Source organism: Elgaria multicarinata, chromosome 7 (genome assembly GCF_023053635.1).
Source record: "Elgaria multicarinata webbii isolate HBS135686 ecotype San Diego chromosome 7, rElgMul1.1.pri, whole genome shotgun sequence".
Classification (NCBI taxonomy): Eukaryota; Metazoa; Chordata; class Lepidosauria; order Squamata; family Anguidae; genus Elgaria; species Elgaria multicarinata.
In genome coordinates this window covers 4,495,706-4,516,593 of record NC_086177.1, presented here as the reverse complement: position 1 = coordinate 4,516,593, position 20,888 = coordinate 4,495,706, and the positions used below count along the sequence as shown (strand labels likewise).

The following is a 20,888-nucleotide window of genomic DNA, read 5'->3' as shown; positions in this document are numbered from 1 at the left end:
GGAATCTTATTAACTAGTTTATGGCAGTTTGCCAAGGACAGGAAGGCAGTTTACATAGCCATCAAACACAAAAACACAAACATCACCTCTGACAGCAACTCTAGTTGAAACTCATATTCAAAATCCTTAAGATTTGAGTTTATATTTCGACCTTGTACAACAAAACCAACCCTCAATTCAGCACTGAAATTGCTTTTCTTTGAACGTACATATTTTCCTCAACCATATTCTAATATTGGAGGACAAAAGGGCATATCCATCAATGATGGTCAGGGTTTCTGTGCATAGTCGGGACTAGAGATGTGAAGGCCCAGAAAAAAATAGAAAACATTGTGGAAAAGTTTTTTTTCCCATCCCCCTACCCCCCGAGAATTGTTTTTGGGGGTTTTCTGAAAAAATGGAATAACTGAACAGCTTTGGGTTATTTATATATTATTATCCAGCTTTTACTCCCCCCCCAAATGATTTTTAAAAACTATGTAATAAGAACACTTTTATAGAAAGATGTAAATATCTGGAAAACATGAAACCATGGGGAAAATGTTTTTTAATCCTCTCTGTAAGACAGCCTCGGTAAAGGACAAATATGGGAGTCTCATATAGATTTATATGAAGCTAGTATTATATATGTAATTAAAATACCATTTCAAACCATGGTTTTCTACTAACCATAGTTTACATAACTCTAAATAGCTATCATTATGGCTTGTCAATTCAAACATCAGAGCATAACATAGTTAAAATAAATTGATGGCTGATAAACCACGGTTTGTAAACCCACTTCAAACTACGATTTCAGAATCTGATTTTGTCAATATACAAAATCATACAATATACAATATACATACGCTACCTTAATCATGATTTGGTGTGATGTCTAAAATAAGCAGACCAAGCAAACTTACACACCAATTAAGTTGTGGTAGTGGTGGGGAGATATGGAGCTTAGGGTGACCAGATGGCCCAGAAAACCTTGGAGACCTCTGGAAAAACCCGGGACAACCAGGACTGGCCCCCAATTTACCAGGGAAAGGCCTGGAAAGGACGTGTTCCCGCACTTCTGGGAATGCAGCCTCCAGCCCTTCCTGTCACACATCTGGGATTTTTCTTGATCGTCGCAATGGCGCCGACAAAGAAAAGCCCCGGATCGACGCGCTACAAGGGACTGGGGGGGGGCGTGTTCCCGCACTTCCGGGAACGCGGCCTCCAGCCCCTCCCCCGCCTCCCCTTGCATATTCGGAACATATCTTGTGTGGCACAATGGTGCCATCCAAGAAAAGCCCTGGATCAAGGTGCTGTGAGGAACTGGAGTCTGCATTCCCACACTTCCAGGAATGTGGCCTCCAGCCCCTCACCTCGCCTCCCGTCGCACGTCCGGGACTTTTCTTGGCCAGCACAACGGTGCCGACCAAGGTAAGCCTCAGATTGACGAGCTGCGAGGGACTGAGGGCTGCGTTCCCGCACTTCCGAGTACGCAGCCTCCAAGCCCCTCCTGTGCAGGCCCAGCTGCAGCTCACCATCCCCAGCCTCATGGCAGCTGGCTGCTGCCAACTCCTTCACTGCGCTGCTGCCGCCACCGCAACAGGAGCAGCCAGAAGCAACACTGCGAGCAAGGAAGGTAAAGCAAGTAAAAGCAGTGGGGACAGGGACAGGCCAGCATCAGTGCGAACTAGTGCCACAACTGAGCTATTTTTAAAAGTATTGCTTTCGTATGAAATGAAAGTAATACTTCCGCACTTTAGAATGGCACTGATCCAATTCTAAATTAATTTACTTGAAAGGAAGTCTCATTTATTTCAAGAAAGTTTGTTCCACCTACATGGTTTCAGGTAAGATTGTAGGTTTATTGTGTGATGCTACAGGCTGCTAAACTGGCAAAGGAGTGCTCAGGATAAGATGTAAAGAGCCAGAGAATAAGGGTTAAAAATCATAGTTTTCAGGTCAGGATTTTTAAAAACCCCACACATCATCATAGCATAAGCTGTTATTTGACAAAGAAATGTTTAGAGATAGAATTTGGCAGATTAAGGCTGCAATCCTGTGACAGTAAGTCCTATTGAATTCAATGGGCCTTATTTTTTAGTAGATGTGTTTATGATTACATTGTCATGTGTAATCTGTGGCCAACTCATTTGCATGTCATTGTAGTGGCATTTTTGGCCACTACAAATCCATACATGGGATCAGGAGAGAGAGAAAAGTCCTACAACCAGCATGTGACAAATAAACAAACATATAGCTACCAACTGCTTCCATTTAAGGATATGCCTTGTCTTATGCATTTGTGCGTGTGTTTTCAATTTGAACACAGAGAAAAAAGTAGGTCTCTTAAAAGCCATTTATCTGGTGTGAAGCTGAATGTTTTAATTATAAGATACATGCACATTGTACATTTTAGAACCCATTTCCCTTCTCTGTTTGTACCTGATTTTTATAAGCTAGTTATATAAATTTGCTGTTTTATTAAAACCCACCCATTCCATAGCTTGAGAGGATGCTGCAGTAATCCAGGGCATATATGATGGCATTTGTAAAAGCCTTATCTGTTTCCTCAGAGGTTTTTTTTTCTATTATTGGATACGAGAAAGGTGATTGGGAAAAGAGTGTTAAATGTTAGGAAAGGTGAGGCTATGATCATCCAGTGAAGGATTTGCAGTCAGAAAAGATATCTGAGGAAAGGGGAGACTGTATCACACAGAGCATAGCAAAAGCTATGGGGAGGAGAAGTGAAAATCCCATGCATGCTTACCTTTGAGTAAACCCCATTTAACTGAGAGAGACTTACTTCTGAGTAAAGAGAAGTAAGACCTCAGAAGCATAGGGTTGCAGAGCACTTCTTTCCAGTTTGATGTTTTAGACTTAAAAAAAAAAAAGCTTCTGAGTGACCACACTATTAAAAGTCAGTTCTATATGTGTTTACTTAAAAGTAAGTCTCAGTCTGTTCAATGGGGTTTACTCAAAGATAAGAATGCATGGGATTTTAGTATGACTTGGATATAAATGCAGCTGAAACCAATGGGATTTACTCTTGAGTAAGGGAACCAGCAGATCTCTATTTTATGAACTGAAGATGCACAGCTTTGCATGATCAAAGTAAAGCAAAATAGACCCTTCATAATTGCAAACAGGTGGACTTTCGCACTGGCGGACTATCAGGAAAAGGGTTTAAGGGGGGATGTATTTTGATGTATTTCTTCCATTCTTCCATTAGGCAAATTTATAAGAAATTCTCATTAACAGCATGGGACTGCTACATGTATTATTGTGTAAATATTTTATTATTCCTTTTAAGGGGCCTGGCATATTTTCAAAGGGAAGTGACACCCTATACCACATAATTGTGGGAATTGTAAAGGTAGCCCCAATAAATCTTCAGGGAGTACACAGCAGCCCAGTATGTTAATTGCTCTGTCCTATATACACATCCTTGTGTCTACATTCAAAATAACAATCAGTAATCTGTGTTTGGTCCATTTGCCCATGTATGTATATTCATGTAACATGTTCTTTTTGTATATTAAATTTTAGCATTGGCCACTGACTAAGACCTGTTGTCGAAATGCATTTGGCCTTTTTCTAAGTTGTTCTAGTTATACATTGGTCTGTGCAATATGTTAGTGCACTTTTAATGCAATGTTACTGTAAATCTTTATTTTATTTTTTATATTAAATATTATGGTTTCACTGTATATATATCCTTAGTTTTTTGTTGAGTATTATATGGTTGTTTGTTAAGGATTTCACCTTTCCTTGCTCTTGTTTCAACTTCAACCAGAAATAACAGTCAAAAACAACTAAGAAAAACACACGTACCTCATTGAAAAGAGAGAAAAATATACACCACTGGCTATGGAAGTTAAAGAACTATGGCAACAGGAAAAAGTTACAATTATTCTGTTAGTCGCATCAGTCACCAGCATCACTTCATTATTATTATTTTTTTACAGAAAACCTTCAGAAATTAGGCCTACCAAAATGCATGCACGCCAACATCCAGAAAGCAGTCATACTTAAAACATGTTCAATAGTCAGGAAATTTCTGAATCAGTAAAATACAGTGTGACTGGGCAAAGCCCATCATGTTCATCTAGAAAAAACACCACGAGCAAGAAAAGAGACGATGATGATGATGATGATGATGATGATGGGCCCAGCCGACTCCAGCTCTGCGAGTCAGGTGCGGCTGCAGGCCTGGGCACTGGGAGGAAGCCTGGACCTGGCCGACTCCAGCCCCATGCGCGCTGGGCGTGGCTGCAGGCCCAGGCGGTGTCAGGAAGCCTGGCCCTAGCCGACTCCAGCCCCGTGCGTGCTAGGTGCATCAGCCCAGACAAATCGAGCCCAGCCCCAGCCCCAAGCCACTCGGCTGGGCAGTGACACATGGCTGAAGATGGGATGGAGGTCAGAGGATGGCCACGGCCGCGCTGCTGGTGGCAGGCCCAGCCATGCAGCCCCCCACCTCAGCCGCCCGGAGGATGGTTGCGCTGCCGCTGCTGACCCAAGCCTAACTCCCAGCCGCACGGCTGGGCCGTGTACTAAGGCGCGCGGAGGGCGCAAGCAGGCCCAGCTCCCAGCCGCGCAGCACAGCTGAAGATGGGTTGGAGGATGGATGGCTGCGCCCGTGCTGCTGACCCCAGGCCCAGCCCCCCAGCCGCCCGGGCCACATACCTTCCCTGTGGTGGTGGTGGAGTCATCATCGTAGTCCAGCGTCTGCCCTCTGCTGCTGCTCATTCCACCAACAACAACAAATGAGAGCTGTTGCTGGCCAGGCAGCCGTGTCTTCGGCGCGCTTACACGAGATCTCAGCTCCTGGCCCAGAAATCTCGCTGGAAGTCTTGCAAGATTTCCCATTTCCTTGAAAAATGGCATACTGCAACCGCAGTCGGCCAGGGCGTCTCCGTTTTACCGGAGATTTGCCCCTTAGCGCCGGTTCCTCCGGTAGGAGGAACCTTCCCGGAGAAGTCCAGACTTCTCTGGGTGGTATGGTCAGCCTACTCATAGGTAAATTATCACCAATACCCAACCTAAGTGTTCCAGTTCTATTTAAGAAATGTACGTTTTCCTAGTTGACAGCTGGTCATCCAACTGACTGCTTAAGACAACACTGAATGAAGTAGGTGGCATGACACCTAACCCTGTCCAGCTCTACCAGATTTTTTTTTGTCAATCATTTTCAATGTGAAAGATAGCTCCAGGAACCACAAAATGTTCCTGAACACCAGCTATATGATCCCAGACACAACCAGTATGATGATGTGATGACATTGTGATGTTATCATGTAGCCAGAGTTGGCTATGCTATAATCTTATGAAGTCAATTCAGAGAAAGCTATGCTTTCTGCCCTTGCTCTGAAATGGCTTTTGACTAAATAACAAAGGGATCCTGTAAACAAGCAAGTAATTGCACACTTGTAGTTGTGGGTCCATTACATGACATTGTCAACTACTAGGACATCTCCCATGCTATACCCTGGAAATCTCACTATTAAAAGAACAACTTTTACTGTAGTAATATCTGGAAAAATGTGAGATCTTCTGCCACTAGATGGTCCTGTCTCAATGGAAGTGAATGGAGGGGAAATATTCAAAGCAAACCACGTGATTGCCCCTCTCCGCCCATGTAATGCAGTCCGTAACAGTCGTGCCAAAGAAACAGGAAACATAAAGCCCTAGGTAAGCAATGTGATTTCCCCTTAATATAGAGATGCTCAAAGTCATAAAGTCAATTTAGAGCAAGGGCGGAAGCATGTTGAGCCCTAACATGGATGTGGGGAAAGCAATACTGCAAACATCTCCACTTCTACTATTTTCTCTCTCTTTTATTTCACTCCGGTCTAGCTGAAACCTCCTGGGCTGCACAGTTGTTTTAGACATTCAGAAAATCACGTGCACTTCAACTCTGCAAATGTATCTCATTTGATCAGGTATTAATGATCTCAGCCAGACACGATGGCATAATTGATAGCTTCATGTAGGGCTCTGGGATAGTTGTGTACTGCACAGGAATTTCCATAGCCTTGAAGAAGAGAGAACATTAGCTCTTTAAGGCTGTGTGCAGGCACTGGGCACAATCCAGTGAAATTAGTCATGACTAAGTCCCTTCGCTGAGTTGTGCTCTCTAGCTTTTCAGAGACCTGAGGTGGTCCTTTATTCCACTTGTTGACTAAGCTAAATGTTTTGTATCTTATGGTCACTGTTCAAGCTGGTTTCACAGTTTTTTGTAGCACTTCAAGCTGTACCAAGGAATAACCAACTACCCTAAGCAGGGTCGATGCTCGGCTGCTACAGAGGTATTTAAGCATGCATGGCTGTGCGTGTTTAGTTAAGGCTCAACAGGAAAAAAGCATTCTACCATTATAAAGGGGTAATTGGGGGGTTGGTCATTCTAACATTTATAAAATCAAAACTGTTTCACCAATCTTCCTGAAATTTAAATTTGCCAGAAAGAAATGCTGGTTTTACTTAATCTGAAAATTTCAAGAAGATTGGTGAAAGACTGAAATAAGGAGGGCAGTTTAAAGTAGGGGGGAAAACCCTCTCTCAATCAAAATGTATCTGAAGATTTACATTACTGATTATTTATATCCACATTTTGTGAGGAAATTAGACCTTACCTAATTAAAATCCTGATGATTCCCATTTCCTTTGGAATAGCTTTTCTTTTTTTAAAAAAATCCCTTTAGTTGATCTTTAAATAATATTTGTTCATTCCTTTAGAGTGTATATGGCAGCCATTACAGTGGATAGTGCATGCATACTCAGTAGCGTCTCTCTCTCCCACTCCCTCCTGCCTCAGCTAGATTGGAACCTTGAGGAGAAATGGCTGCCTCCTGCAGCAAAGACATTTTCTTAGTGGAATAATTAGTGACTTCTCAGAAGTAAGTTCCATTGAGTGTAATGGACTTACTCCCAGGTAAGTATGTAGAGGACTGTAGCCTTTTTAAAACTGCCTGGAACCTTGGCAAGGGAGAGTGAGAGTTGCTACTGAGAAGGTTCTCTCCTTCCCAACACAATCCTACACCACTTCTGGCAGGTCCATGTTCTACAACAACCACTCTCAGCTTAACATGGTAGAATCCAACCCTCCACCCCTGGGTTTAATTTACTGACCTCCCCTGGCTGGGCCTTGCAGGAAACTATAGGGACAGGCAGAGCAGGCACACACAACACACATAGAGTGCTGAGACTGGCAAATCTAAAAGCAAGTATGTTGCTTTTCAGTTTGTCCCATGGTCAGGAATGCTGGGACTTGTAATCCCAAACATCTGGAAGGCAGCAAAATGGGGAACGCTGTTCTATATGCTTACCAAATACATGGTCTACCCAGTACTTTGCTGTCACACACATCTCACGTATAGTATTATGACTGATAACAAAAGATCTAGAACCAGAGCATATGTCAATTTCCTGCTCTTCAAAGAACCATTTTTTTTCTTAAAATGTGTTTAAACAAAATATGCTGTTCACTCCCCACAATCACTCCACAATACATCATCTCATCAAAGTGACAGAGGAGCTGAAAAGGTTTAGTTTGGCTGCCTTACGCTCCTTTCATATGAGATTAGTTTGAAATCCTACACTACTTGGGAGGAAGCCCTAGTGAACTCAGTGGCACTGACTTCTGAGAAGACACGTATAGGATTCAAGTGTAAACCAACCTTCTCCAGCCTGATGCTCTCTAGATGTGTTGCGCTGCAATTCCCATGTTATGTGTTATGGGGAAGAAAAAATAATTTTCATCATAATTTTAAAATAATCCTTACACATGGAAGTATTAAGTGCTAGCTCTGCCTTTGATCTCACACTGCTGAACACATAAGAAAAGTCCTCTATGTTAGTCATCCAACACCATATATCTGAAATTCAATAAACAGACAACGTGACATGTGTTGAAAACTAATGTTGACATCTGAAGAACTATCTGGATTAGGTATTCAAGATTCATTCATTGTAGCTTCATTTGGTTTAAGACAGTCTGTTTAAAGTGATGCAGTTCTTTTATAGTTCCATGATGGATTACATATTTTAATGCTCGGAAAATATCATACTTTAAAACAGATGTGGCCAGAAAATAGATATATCCTGATGTTTTGGATATCAACTCCCAGCATTCCTGAACACTGCCCATGCTGATAGGGTCTTTTACGAGTTGAACTCCAAAACAGCATTCCCCAACCTGGTGCTCATCAGATGTGTTGGGTTGCAACTCTCAACATGAGGAGATGCTCTAAAAAAAGAGCAGTAAAAGGTCCGAAGTTGTTCATCATTCAGTTTTCTACAACAGTCACCTCTGCATAACATAACCGCTGCCCTCCAGATGTTTGAGATTACAAGTCCCAGCATTCCTGACCATAGGACAGACTGACTGGCAGTGATAGGAGTTGTAGTCCAACACCTTTGGCGGGCACCAGGTTGGGGAAGGGCTGCTCTAAACAAAAAAGAGAAGAAGGTGGCCCTAAGATGTTTATCATCAGTTTCCCCAACCCCACAGTCACCTCTGCATATCCTATTCTCCATCCTGTCCTCATGGTTTATCTGCTTTGGGAGAATGAGAATTTCCCTTGCACTTTCTGCCTCCTTAAGGAGGCTGTGGCGTTAAGGCTTGTGAGCCTTAACTCCCAATTTCCCTGCTTTTGGGTGCTTGGTTGAAAGCTCTAGAGCCTTAACGTTGTTTTGTAAACCGTGGGTTTTTTGTTTAATGAATATATCCAACTAACATGGGCTCCAGTTGGACAGCACCCATAAAGATTATATTTATTCATTTTAAATGTATCAATTATCTTTCTACACCAAAATACTCAGGGCAATTTATAGAAAAATAAATGTATAGAGTTCAAATATTTGGAAAATACATTTAATATACATCAATAAACACATACACATCCCCCAATTCAAAAATGAGCAGCAATGTGGAAATTCCAGACTCTAGCATGTCCACCCATCTTAAGGTCTTATAAATGAGGAGGATCCATCACTCCATTGTAGAGCACAAGCTTGGTATACAAAAATTCTTGGGTTGAGTCCCCATCATCTCCAGTTAAAAGGGTTGGGAAAGATCCCTGCCAGAGACCCTGGACAGTTGCTGCCAGTCAGAAGAGAGAATTCTGGGTAAAACAGATTAACCAATGGTCTGGTTCAGTATAAGGAAGCTTCAAGTGTTCATGTACATGTTTTAAAAACAACAAGAAGCAAGTCTTTCTCTGACATTCCCAAAATAGGCAGTCTGGGAACTCTTGGGGAAAGGTGTTCCGCAGTGGTGACACTATTACTGAGAAGACCCTGCTCCAGGCTCTACTACACCTAATTCCTGTGGGGCGGGGGCAGAATCCAAAGTCTCACTTTGACCAGCACCTTAAACTGGGCCTGGGAACAACAGGCAGCCAGTGCAGACAAAGAATCAGTGTAGTCTGTTCTCTGCAATCGGTCCCAGTCAAGAGCCAAGCAGACTAGAGCCAAGCGTGTTACTAGAACATGGAGAATGAAGTGAAATGAAGGGGCACGGCTAGCATATCAGCTTTAGAAGATGAAAAGCACTTCTAAACACAGCCACAGCTTGAGCATCCAGGAGCAAAGCCGAGCTCAGGAGAGCCCCAAAACTGCAAAACATGGTCCTTCGGGGGAGAGGAGTTCTAGTGAGAACAAGCACTCCCACCCCCTTTGATTCACATGGATCACCCATCGTCAGCACTTCCAACTTGTCTGGACTGAACATGGCCAAGATCAGGCAAAAGGGAATATGCAGTATGGCAAAGCCAGAATTACTCCATCCCACTTACCAGTTTGGGGCCTTGGGCCATAGCTAGACCTAAGGTTTATCCCTGGATCATCCAGGGGTCAAACCTGTTCATCTAGGTGACACACAGGGGATCCAGTGCTCAGGTAGGGGCGAACCCTGGATGATCCCAGGATAAACCTTAGGTCTAGCTATGGCCTTGGTCTCCTTAAGTGGTGGCTCAGGTTCCGTTTTGCAAAAATGGACATGCCATCTGCTTATGAAAATGAAGCTGCCAGTGTTCCATGTTGAAAAACAAGGTATAGCCAAATCAAGGCTTTCTGCATACTCAAGCAAAAGGTGAAAACAATTTAATGTCGAGCCAGAAAGTCTTGAGTAAGCAGGGGTTGTGACCACAGCTTTGTAAGGCCAGATCTACACCACTGCTTTAAAGCGCTTTATAACAGTTATAAAGCGCTTTAACTGCTTTAAAGCGCTATAAAACTGTTATAAAGAGCTTTAAAGCAATAGTGTAGATCCGCTGTAAGTCATTTGATCGTTATAAGCCAATTAGATTGAGATAAGATACCACCATCAATGTATAAAACCATTAAGTCCCTGCACCAGGGAGCTTGCAGTCTGAATCCTAATCGTGTACGGGACAAGAACAGGAAGGGAGAAAGAGGGGAACCAAGACTAACAAAGGATGATGCAGTTATATGTACCCATTAAAGAACAGAAGTCTTTAGACTTTTCAGATGCACCTTTAACTCCAAAACTCTTTGCCATGACATTTATTTATGACCATGTCTGGCTCTCCTCCTTTGGGGGAGAGGAGCGATACTGAGAATAAGCAGTCCCACCCCCTTTGATTTTATTTATTTATTAAACGATTATTTATTACCTTCTCTGACTCTCCTCCTTTGCAGGAGATGAGCCCTAGTGAGAATTAGAGATGTGAAGGCCTGGAAAAAACTAAAACAGAAAAAAAATCTTCTCCCATTTTTTCCCAAAGCCTTGGTGTTTTCTGGAAAAAAAATGGAAAAATTGAAAAAAAAATGAAGAAAAAATGGATTATGGGATATTTTATTTTAGCATGATGAATAAAATGTTTAAGACAAGGTGTTCATGTATTTACTTCTCCAAATGATTTCTAAAAACTATGTACAGTATCAGATTATTACAATTTCTGTGCACTGAAGACAAGCAAGTCCCAGGTTACAAACTGAGACTACAACTCTCAAATGCATTGAAACTTGGTTGCCCCTTTTCTCAGTTCTTTTTATGGGGATGGGTGCTTTATGTCTGCTTGACACTGTGGAGAACTTACGGAAACATAAATAATTCTCTTTGTTATTAATGTTGATGGAGACATGATAGAGGTGTAGAAACGTATGCATGTTGTAGATAATGAGGATAGGGAAACATTTTTCTCCATCACTCAAAATACTAGAACTCGGGTTCATCCTATGAAGCTGATGGGTGGGAAATCCAGGACAAATAAAAGGAAGGAGTTCTTCATGCAGTGCATAGTGAAATTATGGATCTCACTACCACTAGATGTAGTGATGGCCACCAGTTTGGATGGCTTTAAAAGGGGGTTGGATAAATTCCTGGAGGCAAACTAGCCCTGGTGGTTGTGTGCTATCTCCAGTATTCGAGGCAGTAAGCCTGTGTGCCCCAGTTGCTGGGTGGGAGGGTGCTGTTGCACCATGTCCTGCCTTGTTGGTCCCTGGCCGATGGCTGGTGGGCCACTGTGTGAGCAGAGTGCTGGACTAGATGGACCCTCGGTCTGATCCAGCATCAGGGCTCTTCTTATGTTCTGGGTTTTTTTAATTGGTTTTTTTGTTTTTGTTTTTTTGTTTTTTGCCTTCACCTCATAAACTGATAAAACCAAAGAGGTTCCTAACAGTTCAAGTGTCCTTACAGTTCAGGAGCTTTTAGCTCCATATGTTACAAAAAAAAGGTTTAAAAAAATAAAAAGTAAATTCAATTTGTAATAATTGTTTGAATACAATGCACTCTAAATGAACCAAATGTGATAATTTTATGCTAAACCAACTTGTACGTATATACATTTTATGTCCCTAAAGTAACAAAGTGACTTCCAATCCGTAAAAAGTGCTAATATTTCCCCCCGGAAAAGCACATTGGGGGTGGGGGAGATTCCCCCATGGCTTCAAAACTTCCAGAAATTTTACATCTCTAGTGAGAACAAGCAGTCCCATCCCCTTTGATTCACATGGATCACCCACAGTCAGCAATTTAAACTTTTCTGGACTGGACATGGCTAAGATCAGGCAAGAGCCAGTGTGGTGTAGTGGCTAAAGTGTTGGACTGGGAGTCAGGAGATCTGGGTTCTAGTCCCCACTCAGCCATGAAAACGCACTGGGTGACTTTGGGCCAGTCACAGACTCTCAGCCCAACCCACCTTACAGGGTTGTTGTTGTGAGGATAAAATGGAGAGGAGGAGGATTACGTACACCGCCCTGGGTTCCTTGGAGGGAAAAAGGCAGGATATAAATGCAATAAATAAATAAAGAAAAGAAAAGAAATGCAATATGACAAAGCCAAGCTGAGCCAAATTATTCCATCCTTCTTATCAGTTTTGGCCCTTGGCCCTGCACCACGGAGCCTGCAGTCCGAATTCTGTACAGGCCAAGAGTAAGAGAAGAGGCAAGACTAACAATGAATGAAGGTGAGCATACCCATTAAAGAACAGTAGCCTTCAGTCTTTTTAGGTGCACCATTGACCATGACATATGTTTATTACCATCTCTGGCACTCCAAACCTTCTTTTCTTCCTCTTAAGGAAAAAAAACAAAACACCGAAGCAGACAGAAAGCCATGGTTGCGGTAGTAGTGCAACCCAATTAGTATTATGACTCAGCGATTAGAAACTAGTGAGGACTGTGACTTCTAAGCATCCATTAAAGTTGATTTGCCATTACATAAAACACTAAATCCCAATTTAAAAGAATGCAGTGGTATCGTCTATACTTCTCTAATTTACAGGAGCGAATACATTTTAAGCATGTATTAACTACCAGGAATTCTTGGAATTATTAGGAAATGCAGTTTCTAGAACACTTGACAGTTCTCTCCATTCAAAAGCATTTCATGATCTTCTGCTTCAGTGATGAGCTGTTCTCATTTCTCTGGAAGGCTGGTTCGGCATTCCCTTATCAGATGCACTGTCCTTGTACCCTTCAAATACCTAATTAGTTTACTCAGTGTGCATGCGCACGGGCCCCTTCCCCAAGACACACCCCTTGTTTTGTTTATTCTCAAACTCCATCAGTCTTCCCCAAGCAAGATTGTTTCCCTAGCAAATATCCATTGTTGCTTAACTCAATTAATAGCTTGGAGAGGGAAAGAAATCTACTTGAGGCTCAGTTAAAAAACAATCAGAAAATTGTTTTTAACCAAATAATCCACATATAATGGGACATTTATCAAATAGCTGAAGGGTGGCCAAAAACAAAAGAGGACCAGACTCCTGCACATTTAATAGAAGTGTAGAAGAGGCGTTTTAGCAGGTGTAGTCTGTTAGTTCCGCCTGCTGAAATTCCCTCTCCTTTACAACTAGCAAAATCCTCTTTTGCATCTGGACACCCTAAATAGAAGCACACTCCAGGAGATAAAAGAAATTTAAAAACAAAACAAGCTAGTTCTTTCTGTTAAATTGTGATGCTCCTGAACTTAAAAATAAAAGCGACAGAACAACGCCTCAAGCCCCCATGCCCGCTGGAACAGCCACTTTCCTTGGGGCTAAATCCAGTCAGTTTCTGTTCTGTTTCTTTTAATCATACTCTTGGGGTTTGCACAGCACAGCTACTTTGGAGGCAAATAACATCAAGCTGCCCTTCATCTAATCCAGTCACCTCTGCAGCTGAGAAATGCCTGCCCTGCCTCCTCCTTAGGCGTTAGCACAGCTGCTGCTCTGCTTTTTTCACCCCCACCCCAATTGCTGAAGGGCTTGTAGATGATTCAGAACCTTCTCACTCCCAGAATCACAGCCTACTTCTGTGGAGACTTGATACCACATACAAAGACCTACTGCATTCCCAGCAGAATCACACAGAATGGGGGGGGGGGGAGGAGTAACCGGGCAGAGGAGTCACATAAAGGGTTCACTCAGATTTTACACTCACAGCAGAAATAGGAACGGGGGGGGGGTGATCCTTCTGTAGTCAATATTTTAGCCACCAGTCTGGCCCCAGTACTTCACTGGTCTCACTGAAACAGGAGCGGGAATCAGATGGGTGTCAGTTTAAGGGTTCCTTCACATGTGCCTCTTTTTTCTCCACATTGGGGAGAACCATGCCGAGGCAAAAGGGCATCTATAGATCCATGTAGATGATGAGCCCATAGTGCGAAGCAACCCCGGCGCAAACCCTTCGTGCAGATGTGCCCCTAACCTGGTTGAAAGCTTAGAAATGCACAGCTCTTTGTTTCTTACAATAGAAAGGCAGTGTGGTGTGGCAGTCTTGAACAATGGGGGCCTAATTTCATATTCCCAACTCAGCCATGAAGCTTATTGAGTAACCCTGGGCCAACATTTTATGTCTCAGCCTGGTTTACCTCACAGACATGGGAGGATAAGAGAGGAAGGACCATGTCTGCCATGCTTACTTCTTTGGAAGAACAGCAGAATAAAAATAAAACAGCAATATAAACAAGCAAGCTCCTTCGCCATTCAAATGCATCTCTATATTAAAAACAACAGCCACAACCGCAAAGAAGCATCACACCAGTATGCACAGAGAAGCATCACAAAGAGAAAGGTATTGTTACATCATCATCACACACAAAAAAGTCCCTTTAAATAAAACTGGAATTCATCAACCAGGGAATCTGTTGCTTTGTTCTTTTTGTAAATGAGGAAGCATTAAAGGTGCCCAGAGGTCTTCCAAGCGTCACCAAATACATTTCAAGGTCCTCTTATCTGACCTTTTTAGCCCAGTAATGAGCAATCTGTTTCTAACAGACCTACAAGTTACAGATAAGAGCAACCTGGAAAGATCATTATTACACTAACAGCAGTAGAATTATAATACACACATCACTCACAAAAATAACTGCTTTGACAGCAAGTGACTTGGATCACATTCTCTGATAGTCCCTCTCTCTTAAGGAGCAGCTTTCCTTGTTTTTGGCTACACCGGAGACTTTCTGGATGTTACACAAGAAAAAACCTATTTGCATGAAAGCTAATCAGCATGTCAGAGTCGTGACTATGGATATTGCCCAGAAAACAGCTTGCCTTGATTCTTGCCAGGATTAATTTTTGTTGCTAATTTTAAATATTTCAGAAACAGAAGAGGATTTTACAGAGCAATCTGCTTTTGAAGGAGACAGAAACTGTATCTCAACACATATGCACTGGCTCAGACAGCTTGGAAATGTTCACTGGTTAGAAGCTTTTACAATGTAATAAAACATGCCGAAAATTGAAAGTACCTTCTGTGGGGCCTGCTTCTTTTGCCTTTTCCCTCCCTTCTTTGTTCTTTTTGCCCCTTCCTCTGCCCTTCCTCTTGTTCTCAGACATCCTGCACAGACAAGAATATTTACAATCCCAAGGAAAAGGCAACTCCTGCCAGATGGAAATCCCCCAGCAGTGCTGCTTCAAGGCTTGCTTGCCAGCTAAAACTTCCGACTGTTCTTATACTGTTTTGACACAGGCAACACCCACTTCTGGGTGGATAAGTGTGGTTTTTAACTATTTCCATACATATCCCCCAGCTGTAATAAAACATGCCGGAATGGCAGCAGGATCCAATGAAGGTGGGGACTGTGCTCCAAGAGACCTTCTGGAGTCTGACTTCGTGATGTTGGTGTGTGTGTGTGTGTGTGTGTCTGGGAAGGAGAGACAAACCTGCACAAGATGCCAGGGGAACCAGGGGCGCGTGCCAACACTATGAGGATTATTCCTCAATCAGATCGTTTTCCGTTATAGTTTGCTCTTCATCCTTCCTTGCAATAACAAATCATTTGGAATGCTTCAGCTAATGTTCACAGTGTCCCAGGAAGCACAGAAATATTAGATTCCACAGTTTCTAAATTAGGTAATGAAGGTACAGAAGTATTAGTGAGACACTTTTAAGGATCAGGCTCGCACCGACTTTCCAAATGTCACCCAAGGAATATGAGGTACAGGAAAGAACTGAAACACAAATCTTATAAATTCCATGCTCTGTATTCTGCATTCCATACCAAGGTCAGCGAGTGCACAATTGTGGTCTCTGAAGTTGTATTTCAGCATGTTGTTGCCCGACTACACCAGTGCAAAAAGCAGGTCACAACCAAGAAGCTGTAATCTAGTCCAAATGTTTGTAAATGACTGGCTCTCCTCCCAGGTTCTATATCAAGCTTGGCCAAACTATAGAACTACTAGTAGCAATAGAAGTAGTGGAATTTTATTGTGCGACCATAAAGTGTAGCACCCAAACCATAGCAACAAATTTGGCTTGAAGATTTAAACCCTTTAAAATATTTTCAAGGTATTCCTGCTAGTCTCTTCCTCTATGTATATTTATACAGTATGTGTGTGTGCATGCGCACACACCCCATATATATATATATATATATATATATATATATATATATATTGCACTGAATAGTTTTATTGCTCATGCATTGGATGAGATGCCTCATTTATATGGGATATCCTCGTGATATTGTTATTGCATTGCCACCTGCCTGTGTGTTTCTTTCACCTTTCCTCAGACTGTGGAAAATCTGGCTTGCCTGAAAAGAAGATGCAACAGCAGTACAAACTCCACAGATCTGGATGGTTCTTGGTACAACTCTTCTGGCTTTCTAACAGACATATTTCCATTCTTGTTGTGGGGCAGGGGGTGATGTATAACAAAAGCATTAAATCTATGCCTTTAAAACTGTATTTTGAAACTCATACTAGCTCCTAGGCTAACTGGACTAGATGACCTGTGCAGATCGGGGTTGCCCTTTTTTTCTGAGCAAAGCTTGACTGAAAGAAAACTTTGCTGCTCATCTATTCAGGGATGCACCAGCATTTATTTGGGGGGGGGATTCCATTTACAAGCATTTAACTCTTAAGAGGAGGGTTGTCACAGTTTCAGCCAATGAGCATGTGTTCCTCCAAGAGCGCCTCCTCTTTAGAATCCTGTCTTTTAGCATTCTGTAAAATTGAAAGAGAAGAAATCTTCAATCACAAACTTTCTTTTTTGGTTTGTAATTTACTCATAGGTGGTATTTTTGCAGTTTTAAAATCCTAAATTGATGTCTTGGGGTTTGTCCGGATGAGGGGAAAGACCCGGGATGGGTTAAAAGTGGCACTAAGTCATTTATATGATGCAGAAGCCATTGCGGAGCCATCCCAGGGCACTCCCGCCCCCCGAAGCTCTGGTTTAAAAAACTCAGGGACTGACCCCCAACTTTTTCATGCGAGCAAGGTGCAGACGCACATCTGCCATCTGTCGCCATCCTCTGGCTTTGCACCGGAGGCGTGTCCCGGCCAATGACCTGATTGGTCACCATCACCAGACAGGAAGAAGGGGGCTGGAATGTCTCTGCGCGTCCTCTATCAGTGCCCACTCTTTACACCCGCTGCACTGCAAATCTCACCAAAGTTAAGGGCACCAACCGCAACATGGCGGCTGGTAGCAGCGCTGCTGTGGAAGAGAGAGCGAGAGCGGCCGCCCATCTTCCCCCTCTGTGACTGCTTTCTCTTCAGCAGTGAGTGTGGGGTATTCCCCTCAATTAGGGTGACTACATGGAAAGGAGGACAGGGCTCCTGTGTCTTTAACAGTTGCATAGAAAAGCGCATTTCAGCAGGTGTCCTTTGTATATATAGGGAACATGGTGAAATTCCCTCTTCATCACAACAGTTAAAGGTGCAGGAGCTATACTAGAGTGACCAGATTTAAAAGAGGTCAGGGCTCGTGCAGCTTTAACTGTTGTGATGAAGAGGGAATTTCACCAGGTTCTCCATATATACAAATGACACTTGCTGAAATTCCCTTTTCGATGCAACTGTTAAAGATGCAAGAGCCCTGTCCTCTTTTTCATATGGTCACCCTTCCTCAATGCAACAACCACTGGACTCGATCCGTCCCAGAACCTGCCCAGGGAAAAGGGGAAAAACCGGGGGGGGGGGGAGGAACAGGGCATATGGGGCAGCGACAGCCCCTCCTCCTCCTCCCCTGGTGAAGTTTCAAAACCCGCATTTGTGCTCCTTGCCGTTGGGACAATGCAAAAGAGCACAAATGAGGGGGGATCAGGGCTGGTGCTACCCATGAGGCCACTCAGGCGGCCGCCTAGAGTGCCAAGCTAAGAAGGGCGCCAGGCACAGCGCAGCACTCACGCGTGTTGGCTGTGAGCCGGCCCGGCCCGAGGATTCAGCTGGGCCTGGGCGGGCGAGATGGCGCCCCGCTCCTGCCCAGCCGAAGCGAGGCCAGGGACACTGGGGTGGGGGTGGGGCGGCTCCATGTTTGGACTTCCAGAACGCGCCCGGAAGAAAGAGAGAGAGAATGTATGGGTGAATGGGGTGCATCATGGGGTCTTTGAGTGAATGCATGTGTTCATGCGTGTTTGTTTGGAGTGAGTGATGCGGAGTGTGTGTGCGCGCGTGCGTGTGAGTTGGGGGGGATGATTTGGAGCTGATATTCCTATTAAATAATGCATTTTACACCCATAAACGTTCCTTTCCAATTTGTTTGCTATAATTGGCATGACGTATTTCTTGCGCTTTAAAATAAATGTAGCAGTTTCAAGTTTTGTGCTTCTTATTTTTTCCAGGAAACATGTGTTCTTAAAAATCAAAGTTGGCATTTTTGGGGTGTGTGTGAAAGTAGCTCACCTTGCCTAGGGCACAAAATAGTCTGGCACTGGCCCGGGGGGGGGGGGAGAGTTGAGGGCTTACGGTGCCTATATGCCGCCATCAAGTCACAGCCTTGGTGAGGCTGCCACAATGTAGTGTTTCTGTTGTTGCTGCTGCTGCTGTTGTTCTTTACATGTGGGAACATTTTAAAAATGCAAACTGCAATTTTGAGTGGTACAGTCCTCTTTGACACCTTTACCACCTCGTTACCCTATTCTGCTGGTGGTGTGTACAGAGCTAATTTATTTAAAAATGGCAGAGGAGGGAATCAAGATGGCAAAATGTGTGCACAATATATGTAGAATACACAGAATATACACACGATACTACAGTGAAGCTGATGAAATAGTTATTCCCTGAAACAGGTTATTCTCTGACTTGAGAGCAGGGGGCCATCTACACGGCACCATTTTCACTGCTGATCCCCTCAAAAACCTGCAGCATCACAGTTGCAAAGCAACAACCATGGCGATACATGGACAGGATTGAACGTGGAATATCTTGCTCCACTCGCGGGATCAGTTACATGGCCACAATGCGCAACAAATAGAGACTAATGATGGGGCTCTGTAAAAAATTTTTCCCACTTCTGCTCAACTCCACAGCAGTGAAAGGATACCTCTGCATGCTCCTTCGTAGTTGTAAAGCTTTGAATCAGTAGGCCTCCCCCCTCACTTGCATCCTTATAGAGTGAAATAGAGGAGTTACTTCTGAGTAGACATGCAAACATCCACCCTCACCACCCTCTCTCTCTCTCTCTCCATGGTGGTGGCTGCGCCCCTAAGCCTGGGTGAAGTAGCAAAGCCTGAAGCACCCCATATAGAAAGTGCACAGCTACACAACTGCAAAATAGTGCAGCAGTAATGAGGGGAAATGCAGCAATTGAGTCCATAGTGCAGTTTCAAAGCAGCAGGGCTGACTCCCTCCCCACTCCTGTACTCGACAAAGTGCAATGAGTTACTTCTGAGTAGCCACGTTTAGCCCTCTGTTCTCACTCTGCCCCTGCCCCACACAACTTTCCCTTTGGCCAATCAGCACCTGCTTCCACCAGAAAATCCTTCACAAAGTGAGTTTGGGGGAGAGATTTAGGGCAAGAAATGCTGTGCTAGCTATAGCAAGGGGCATGCGTCATCTGACCCAGTTGACTTGGAGGGTGGAGTAGAACTGGAGTAAAAGCTCTGTGTAGGTGTCCCCCAGGAGGACCTTCTGTTAATGCAAGGTCTTTGGCTGGAGACAGCAGGCCAGACTGCCAGACCTTGCTAGCCAGCAATTGGGGTACACCATGGGGCTTTCCCCACAAGAGCGAGGTCACTACAGCTCTTGCACCATCTGACCTTCCTCTGGTCTCACACTGAGGGGGGGGCATTCCTGGGCAGAATATGACCTCTGATTGGTCACCGGAAGCCAGGGGATGAGCCCGGTGAGCTGAATGGCCACTGCAAAGCCTTTGCTGCCTCCTCCACCACCACCCTACAGCAGTGATACGGTGGGGTCAGATTTATAAATAAGTTTTCTGGGGATCAATTTACACCTGTTTGCAGGACTAGTACTTCCTTGAAGCTGAACTTATCGTTCACCCATAGCCCCTTAGATGTAGCTAAAGTTTCAATTTTATTACAAATTTCAAACCAATAACTAAATGGTTTCCCCCCCCCCCAACTAGAAAATGGCAATCCTGCACCTGACTTGTTGATCTTGGAGGTGAGAGTGTTCAGAGGGTTCAGGGGTGCACATATAGGTAATTTCCTGCACAGACAAACAGAATTATCATTTAAAAATGAAACATTTAGAAGACAATGGGCCTGTTCAGACAACACTTCAGTCCCCTTAAACCCTGCTGCTTAACTAACCAACAGGTTTTGAGGTGTTTTCTGAACAGGCCCATTCTTTTGGCCCAGCTTTTTTCAGCACATTTAAAGAGGAAACGTCTCCCTGATTAACCTTCGGGTACAACGTCTTGCCATTGATTTAGGCGACAGCTTGGCTAATGCTAGTCCAAGATACTGGTTGCCTGAGCAGAACCCAAATGTCAGCCTACCCAAGCCTTCGCCACTTTAAAAAGTCTTGCTGCCACATTCAGATCCTAGTTTGTGCCTTCCTCTGTTCCCAGGTTACGGTGCTGCTTGAAGCGGGTGGCTGCATGGCAACCAACAGGCTATTGTTGGTATCAAGGCTTTAGCGAATGATGTACACATTTCCCTCTGCCGAGACAGTGCAGCTCTTACTCCTCAGCTAAAGCACGGAGCAAACAGGCTGGCAGGAGTGGGGCGTGCCTCAGCATTTGCACAGCCAGCTACTATATCCCAGGTTGGCTTA

The 20,888-nt window shown here is 43.8% G+C and overlaps 1 protein-coding gene across 2 annotated transcripts in view; it reads right to left on the bottom strand.

The window, feature by feature from the left end:
• The window catches only part of NRG2 (neuregulin 2), a 188,342-nt gene that overhangs the window by 92,140 nt on the left and 75,314 nt on the right, over nt 1-20,888 (bottom strand). The window contains exon 1 of one of the 2 annotated variants that reach the window (XM_063130136.1): nt 15,173-15,311. The exons of the other annotated variant lie outside the window; for it this stretch is intronic. Within the exon in view, the coding sequence (XP_062986206.1) occupies nt 15,173-15,260 (88 nt within the window). The 5' untranslated portion in view covers nt 15,261-15,311. Of the gene's footprint in view, nt 1-15,172; nt 15,312-20,888 lie in introns of those variants that run through there. 2 annotated transcript variants of the gene reach the window in all.